This window comes from Magnolia sinica, chromosome 4, assembly GCF_029962835.1.
Source record: "Magnolia sinica isolate HGM2019 chromosome 4, MsV1, whole genome shotgun sequence".
NCBI lineage: Eukaryota > Viridiplantae > Streptophyta > Magnoliopsida > Magnoliales > Magnoliaceae > Magnolia > Magnolia sinica.
Genome location: NC_080576.1, coordinates 55,679,565 through 55,688,784, shown reverse-complemented (window position 1 = coordinate 55,688,784; position 9,220 = coordinate 55,679,565). Strand labels below are relative to the sequence as shown.

Sequence of the window (9,220 nt, the reverse complement as noted above, 5' to 3'; positions counted from 1 at the left end):
ACATTGTTTCCGGTTGTATGATCCTCTCGAGCTTTGGATTAGGGGTGGGCATCGAGCGAGTCGAGTCGAGGTGGGCCAGGCTCGGCTTGGCTTGTCAATGGTGTACTCGAGTTCGAGCTTGAGCTCAGCCTCGAGCTCAACATTGAAGCTTGGCTTGTTTGCCAAAGCCGTCGAGTCGAGCTTGAGCTTGTTCATATCATCATATGTTAAGTTATTACCATACATGCATGCCTACATGCACAAGTTGACATGGATGCATACATGGGCATGATTAATCTTTTTAACACTGCAATTTAAATGGGCTTTTGGATTAGTACTGTTGCAACATTTTATTTATTTATTTATTTTTAAAAATTTTTAAGTACTGTTGCAACTTGGGTTCGGTTTGACCAAACCGACGGTTCCAATCGAGTTCATGTCAAGTTGTAGAGTTTGGTTGTCAACATAATTTGAATTGCAAAACCGTGTTGGGTTAGTGGATTGGGAATAATCATATGTATTTGACTTTGGTGAGGTCAAGTAAAGTTGGGTTGGGATTTGGGGTTAATCACGCTAGGTTAGAATTAGGGTGGGGTCAGGTTGAGAGTGTGATGATCTTGATGTTGACACTTAACCTACTGGAAAAAATGGACACTAAAGAAAAACTATTATGAGACAATGCTAACCAGCAACACCTTGTCCGGCTTTATGTTTTCCTCAACCTGCTGCATCTCTTTGAAGAGCCTTAATGCCTCCATGTAGTGGCCGCTGCGCACGTATCCAGAAATCATGCAACTCCAGCACACAATATCCTTTTCGCCCATACTATCAAACACCCGACGTGCAGCCTCCACCTCCCCGACCTCCATGTAGAGGGAGATGAGACGAGTGAGGGAAATGGGCGAGTTGCTGTTGCTGAATTCGGAAAGAAGTTGAAGGAGAAGGGACTTGGCAAGTTTAGGCCGTCCGGACTTGGCACACCCCGAGATCATTATGTTCCAAGAGAAAAGAGTCTTCTGGTGAGGCATCTGCGGGAAGAGGCGACCTACTTCCTCAACGTGTCCATGCTTCAAATACCCACCAATTAAAGAATTCCAGGAAACGGAGTCCCGTTGAGGATTTCTATCGAACACCCAGCGTGCGGATTCCAGCATCCCAATTTGCGCATAAACGTTGATAAGCGCATTCCTCACGACAGGGTCAGAGGCAAGGCCGGATTTGAGGACGTGGGAGTGCAGTTGTTCTCCTCCGTGGAGCGCTTGAAGGTGTGCGCATGCCTTGAGAAGGAAGGGGAAGGTGAACTTGTCTGGAGGGACGGAGCCTTGGCTAAGCATTTCGTCGAACAGATGCAAGGCGCTTTGGGGAGTGTCGCTCTTGATGTGGGCACGGATCATGATATTCCAGAGGAAAGAATCGAGGAGGTGTTGATGGAGGCTGTAGAAGAGGAGAGTTGCGTAGTGAAGGCTGCCGGCAATGGAAATAGCGCAGAAGGAGAGAATCTGACCGACAGAGTGGTCATCGAAAATACCTAGTCGAGCTCGAGTTCGAGTTTCGAGTCGAGTCGAGTCAAAATCCCCCCTGGTCGAGCTCGGCTCGAACTCAACTCGAGCTAGAAGAATGTAGATTGACTCGGCTCGACTCAGCCATTCAATCCGAGCTGACTCCAGCCGAGTCGAGCGAGTTAATCGAGCTAGCTTGACTCGTGAAGAGCCCTACTTTGGATATAATTTGATTATATGATCATGTCCTAAAATGATATGTAAAAATGGATAGACAACGTGGATAATACATATACATGACGACATAGAAGATACATAACACATGTACATGAATGCATGTTGTTTCCTATTGTTTGGTCCACTTGAGCTTTTGATATGATTCATTTTTGGATCATGTCTTAAAATGATATGTAAAAACGGATGGATGGTGTGGATAATACATGGCCCCACAAAGTTTGCTCAGCATGCCAAAGTGGGATTCGAATTGGCTGGTGACCTTAACACCCGTCACATACCGGTTTCAAAACTCTATGAGCCCCACTATACGTGTTTTATCGAGCTGTCCATCAAATTTTCCAGCTCACTAGACCACAAATAAGGAAGATCCGAACCTTCGTTAGACTACAACATAAGATCCAGACTTGTTGGGGTACAAAAGTTTCGGATCAATAATGTTTTCCTGTGGGGGGGCTCACCTCAATTTGTGTGATGCACATACATACCACCCATCCATTTTTCCAGCTCATTTTATGGCATAGGCCAAAAAATGAAGTAGATCCAAATATTAGATGGGCCATACCACATGAAACATTGATATTGAACGACCGCCATTGAAATCATCATAATGTCTGTTTTACTCTATTTTTGGCCATTTTGAAAAATGTTCATAGGAAGGTGACATGTGGCACTGTATGAGATATAGGAGATGGATGAAAAGATCTTCAAGATATTTGAAGCGTTTTTTTATGAAATTATAGCTGGTATAAATCTAATCCTACACGTCATTAGATGGTCGATGAGGTAACGCGGTTGAATTATCTAAAATTTAACGAGTAGAGAGAAAAACATGATCGAGTAGTCCAAAGATATGGTAGGTGACCGAGAGACAAAATTGGGTAATAAATAGGAACAATCACAAATGGGAAATGTGATAAAAGAAGGATCTAAAGAGAGACCTTTCAACTATTGTAACTACTAGAGTAATGAAAGGAGTGTTCAGAAGAATAAGTTGCAACAGAACTCTGTAAATAGCAGGGAAAATCTACAGAGCAAATCATCTACAAACCCAACGTACAATCAATTATCTTAGCTTATCCTAGGAGCAACAATAATCTAGTAGTAATAATTCTTAACTATAGTTTTTAGTTGTAATCCAAATATATGCTCACACGCTGGATTTGTCTTTCATCTAATATCACACAGTTCTTTCAAGCGATGCATTCTTGCAGTCACTCCTAGTGGCTAATTGTGAGTTTTTCCTTTTACTTGGTTTGCACTAGCATACTAAAAGTCCTTTTTTTTTTTTGGTGAAAAACAAAATAAAACGCAAGCTATCTTCGGAGAAAGAACCCCACCATCCGATTATTACCTGATTGTTATAAAATTCTGCAAGGAATCTTCGATTCCTCTTGAGTAATCAAGCTCAATCGATCGAATATGGCTAGAATAGTCCAACGAGTTCTCTGGACCATTTTCAACCTAGCTTGATCAATCGAGGGCCAGGATCAATCGCTCGAGCCTAATATTGCATTCTAATCTTTGGACGTTTATTAATTTTGGCATTTTAGAGACCCTAGTGCATTCTAAACTCTGCCAAACTTCTTAGGCTTTATCCTAATGAGATCCATGCCTTCTTTTTAGTTATTATTCACTCTAATGAGCATTTTTCTTTACAAGAAGATCATGATCTCAAGTATTCTTGAGAGTTTAGACATTGATTCCATTGGGAAATCCCTATGTCTATCAACCTCTAGAGTGTCCATCAAGGAGAATCTCCTAGGAATTTAACTTTTTATTAGTTGTAAGAGATTCTATTCAACTCCCATCACCTTCGTCACCTCAATGGTGCATTGTATGTAAAGTATTTGATCTTAGAGCGAAGCCTTGACAATGCATCGGCATCAACGATCAAGGGAGCAAAATGAGAGTTGATTGAAGCATGAGAGAGCATCGATCAAGCAATCCGAGAAAGCACTACAAAATCAGCCCAATCCAACAAGTTATCAACTATAAGAGTCTACACACTCATTCCTTGTGTAGGATTGAGTGTAGAGTTTGTAACCCAAACTCGCATAGGTTCTTGTGTAGTACCATATTGCCACCAACACGACTGAGTACATGTGTAAGTCTTTGTGTAGGCCACTAATACGGGTGTGTATGTGAGTAACTCCTTAAGTAGGTCATCAATACGGGTGTATACATAGTAAGTCCTTGTGTAGGGCATTGACACAGGTGAGTACGTAGATGAGTCCTTATTTAGGCCTTCGGTGAGAGTGTACGCTTATAAAGTTTAAAGGTGAACCTGATTTAAAACCTCTGATAGTGAAATCTGGTATACTCATGGATTAAATGCAGCCATCGGGAGTGGAATAAGAAAGCCGAACCATTATACATGCATGTGTTTGTGATTGTTATTTAAGCACATGTTTCATTATGCTTATGTGATTGATTGATGAATTATATGTATGCATAATTAGATGAATGTTAGGATTTGATAGTTAGTACATCCTACATATACATGTAAACTATCATATATAGACTAGTTGCTTCATTGGAATATGATTAGACCTTTTATTGGTTTGGAAGCCTTAGAGTAAATTTACTTAGTTTAAATTATCATATTAGTTTGAGTAAGAAATTGTATATTAATTGGTAAAAAAATTATTTGGTCATAATCACTCCTCTAGGACATAGCCTTTATTCCATAGCTCTGTCAAGCTTTTGATCGTAGCCTTCATTCTCGCGTTATTTGAGTTTGTCTTAGTATATGTGCTACAAAGGTCTGTGAAAAGGCATGCTATAGCAAATTTTTTGGTCGATCACCCTTTTAACATAGAAAGTACTTCCTTTGGAAGCATTAGATTTATATGTGGTCTATTGATTACCTTGTAAACTGATATTTGACAGTTTGAGGACTGATAAAGGATCAAGGGCATAAATTGTCCTGATCGATCCACTTGGTAGAAAATAAGAATTTTCATTTTAGTTTGAATTTGATTACACGAGCAATCAAGTTAAATACGAAGGTTTGATAATTAGTATAGAAATGTTGACTGATTTAGGAGCAAAAGATATACTGATAATGGGTGATTCCTTATTACTAATAAGCCAATTAATTGATTTGTTTAATTGTATAAGTACTACCCTACAACCATATCATGTTTTGACGACATAATTGCTAAGCAAATTTGATGAGGTTGAGTTAAAATATATAACTAGAGAAAACAATATTGATGCAGATGAAATGACATAGTTAGCATTGAAATTTTAGATCATCCAAGGATTTAAATGAAGAACAATAACTGTTTAAAAAATATAATTGTCTTTAGTCTTCCAATGGGAATCGACTAAGGAAATTTGTTAGGTCAACATAAATAATGATGATTAGAGAACTCTGTAATAGGGAGAATAGGCTGACCAATAATTAAAGGCCAGGTCGGAAACTTGCATACCTCCCTAGGTTGGACACTACAACGGGTTCGATCTCATACTCAAAACCCAAGCTCGGAGTAAGATCGAGCTCGGCATCTCGTCACCAGATCGAGATATCTGCTAACCTGCCCAAGTACCTGAAAGAGCACTACCTCCGCCAGTTCTAAGATCTCCAGAGTTCTTAAGGGACATCCCGCTCCGTTGTCCGACTAAGGAGACAGGTCGGCATAACGCAGGTCAGTAAGACCTAAGTCGGCATCATGTAGGTCGACACGACACTCCTAGGTCAAGTCGGCCAAGATTAGCTTGGCCTCCCATTGCGCATCTCCAATGATCTGAGATAATCAGATCGGGCCTAAGAGAAATCCGTTTGGGGTCTTCTCTAAGGATCTCGGAGGATATCCGCGACACGCTCTGACCCCCGAGATCTTCGCTGAGGATCTTAGAAGATCCTCTTATTAATCTGGGATCTGAATCCACTTCCAATACATATTTACTAAACAAGGAAATTCTCTCTATGCCACGCCTCTCCTAAAAGCTATAAATAAGGTACCTCTAATGGTGAAAGGTACGCACTATCTTTGGCCCTAAACCTTCAATACTTAACTAGACCCAGATCCTTTTCCTGACTTGGGCATCGAAGGGTCCCCTGCTCTAGCCAGGGTCTTCCTTGTCCGTTCCTTATGCAAGTAAATAGGTCTAGAAAGGGGCTAACCAGATTTATGCATTAACAGTTTGGCGTTGTCTATGGGAATGACATTGAAAGTCGTTCTCATCCCACCATATCTTGACAATGGCGAAGGGGAAGAAGAAGGCTCCTATCTCCTCTATTGTGCTCAATCTCACGCTGTCGGACCAGTCTGTTAGCTACCGGGATTCCTCTTCCTAGCTGCAGGCTGATTCCGCGCTCGCAAGGCGGGCACAACGATCTTGGAGTCGAGGACGACTCGTCTCCCTCGAGCAACAAGTTGAGATGTTGAACAACAACATGAATTCTATGAATTAACTGTTGGAATAGCTATAATCCCACCCCACACAAGGGGATAGGCTGGTGCCAGGGCGGACAATTCAAGAGCTCCCCGAGCCATCCGACATGCCTGCCATCTCTTGCAAGAGCTGCCAACTCAGAACATCAAGGCTGGTGCCTTCTTAGGCATCTGGCACCACCGTGCTGGCAACCTCCAATCTGCTTCATGAGTTTGATAGGAAGAAGCATGACAAGGCACTCGAGGCAGCCGTTAAGGCCATAGTTGAAAGTGGCGACCCCTGGGAAGCCGAGCTCAATGACCTGCGAGGTCAGATCGGTGAAACACGGCAAGCTTACCGATCGAATGTCCTAAGCCCTGGGAAGCCAACCTCGGTGGAGGTAATATTAGAAGAAACTGAGCCTCTGTTCACCGCCGACATCATGCACGCGCAACTCCCATCGAGGTTCTATATGCCTCAGATCGCCCTGTACTCCGGGACCACCGATCCTACCGAGCACCTGGAGTCTTTCAGGACGTGGATGGAATTACACTGCGCATCTACTGCGATCATGTGCGGCGCGTTTTCGCTAACCATGGCAGGAGCAGCTCGGAAGTGGTTTCGACAACTAAAGCCACAATCGATCAATTCTTTCATGCAGCTTAGCAAAACCTTCATCACCAACATCATTGGGGGGAAAGTGTAATGACCCGAAAAATTTCGTGCCAAGACCCGAGTACTACCTCTATTTTCCTTAGAAGTTGTGTGGGTTAATTAGTGTTAAACTTAATTGCTTGTGAAATTAGTATCAATCACTTTAAATTTGATCTGCAGGACTCAAAACCTATAGAATTGTTAGCGCTATGTTACCCTGAAATCTTGGATTCAACGCTAAATCCAATTGCTCTCGGGAGTACTTGGAAACTTTGTATCGGACCTGGACCGCGCGTCGAAAGTCCGATAGCGTCGATCTTAGACAATTTTGATCATCTTGTTGGGCTTGACCATCAACCCAAAAATCAAGTCCAGATGATGTCCTGGGTCGATTTGCTGGAGTCCAGAGTAAAGAGTGTGAGAAAGCTGAGAAATTAAATATGAATTTATGAAATCTGAGTCGTGTCGCTTGTGCGCCGATTCTAAGCTTTCTGACCATTGGATTCTGACCCAATTTCACCCTCGGATCAGGGAAGATGGCCCAGGCATGTCATAGTGCTTGTGGACCTGATCGAGTTTCGGTGACCGTTGAATTGAGAGTGGTCCACCACGGCTGATCTGAAAATCTGATCGGTATAAAAACTCAGTCTGACCTAGATCCATGGTCAGTGAGCTTAAGTCCGACCGCACGTGGAGAAAGGACCACCAGAAGTGTTCCATTGGACCAATATAGACCTGATTTGGTTATAACCTAAGTATACCTTGGCCCTGGGGCTATTTTCATCTATTTTAGGCCTATATAAGGACCTTAAAACCCTCACTCTCTATTCCATACGAATTTTTTAACCCTAGCTAAAAGAGAGAGAGGAAGAGAGAGAGAAAGTGAGAGAGAAGTTGGTAAATCATCTTGAGATTCTTTCTTATTACTCTGTATCCCCAAACCATCACTTTTGAATCGTTATTCCGGCGATTCTAAGTTCTTTCTTGGGTAAGTTAATCAAACCCTAGTCTGTTTTAGAGCTTAGACTTGTCTAAGTGTTGATGTAGCTCTTTTCTATTCATGCCTTAGGTTATCTAGTCGCCGTTGACGAAGACTTATCGTCTGAATCAGATCTATTGTGTTTTTCTGGTTTAAGGTGCGGATTATATTCGTATAGGTTATGGTTTTCAAGGCTTTCAATGTTAGGTAATGGTTTATTATTGTTGTGGATGAAATGTCACATGCCAACTGTGATGTTTATTTTGCGTTCCTGATATATATGAGGTATATTGAGATTTGTGTATTCTATGTATATGTAGGAAGTTTCGTATACGTATAAAATATGAACATGTGTTTGCCATGATTAATTGTCGTGTACTTGTGCTAGTTGTATGTATGTCAACTCCTTGGCGAAAGGAATTGTCCAAATGTGTGTTATCACCAACATACATCATGTATGTTGGACTATGTAGTCTAAGTGTTTGTAGAAATGTCTGAATGATCTAGTGTGTATTATATTACCCTATTATGGGCGTTGAGAAGAGATTCTCAACTATCCTATTGATGTGTATGATTTCCTACATGCAATTTACATTCCTTGTTGTTTAACTTCAAGTACTACTTATGTGTAAATCCATGCTAAGTTGATATTCATTAAATACTTCCATATTGTATGATTAGAATTGTTGTTCCATTAATGTTCTAAATTGTTATTATGAATATCTGTTATAATTGAATGTGTTTGGGAATAGTCCAGGAAATCGGTAACAATCCTTGAGTTCGTGGCCGAGGTTGATTTCGCCACGTGGGACGTGTTTGACGAAACCAAGTCGTGTTAGGGTTGTCGGCAGTGGTTTGGCCACACGGAGTGTTTGCGCATTCTATGTCGTTCAACTCAACGTGTGCTCCTGCTAGTCGAGTTCGTCAAGTAACCCGATTATCCCGGTGGATGTACACCATGTATGAACGCTATTGCTTGAATCTAGGGTACCAAACTTACCAATGCAATTCCGTCAACCATTGTACCTTGATCCGCTAAGACTCATGAGCTGGGCATGGTGGTATGGGACACCGTGGTCGAGCTGTCGGCCTACGCTGTGGTGATGAGCCTCCCCGTAGTGACCAGTGAGCACACCAGACTCGTGAGCCAATTATGGTGGTATGGGACACTATATTCGTGCTGTCGGCCTACATTGATTGGTGACGAGCCCTTTGTAGTGACCTCGAGCATACCCTGCTACTGCATTGAGGCGACGAGCCTTAGGGTAGTAACTAAGGTATGATAGGCATGCATTGATTGGTGACGAGCCCTTTGCAGCGACCTAAAACCATATGATCGTATGAGATTGTCTAGGACTGACGACCTTAGAATGGATCACTATTTGGAAAGTGATATGAGAAAGGTACCTTAGCTTCCCAATCCTGCTGTATGAAAAGGACTAATAACAACTTGGTAATCATGTTCATGCACCGCATTGCATGTGCGTTGGAG

At 42.0% G+C, this 9,220-nt stretch overlaps 1 protein-coding gene across 1 annotated transcript; it reads right to left on the bottom strand.

The window, feature by feature from the left end:
* Positions 1 to 647: 647 nt before the first annotated feature.
* LOC131244148 (pentatricopeptide repeat-containing protein At2g44880-like) lies at positions 648 to 1,313 on the bottom strand. Its single transcript, XM_058243799.1, has one exon. The coding sequence runs from the start codon at positions 1,311 to 1,313 to the stop codon at positions 648 to 650; it is 666 nt and encodes a 221-aa protein (XP_058099782.1).
* Positions 1,314 to 9,220: the final 7,907 nt, after the last annotated feature.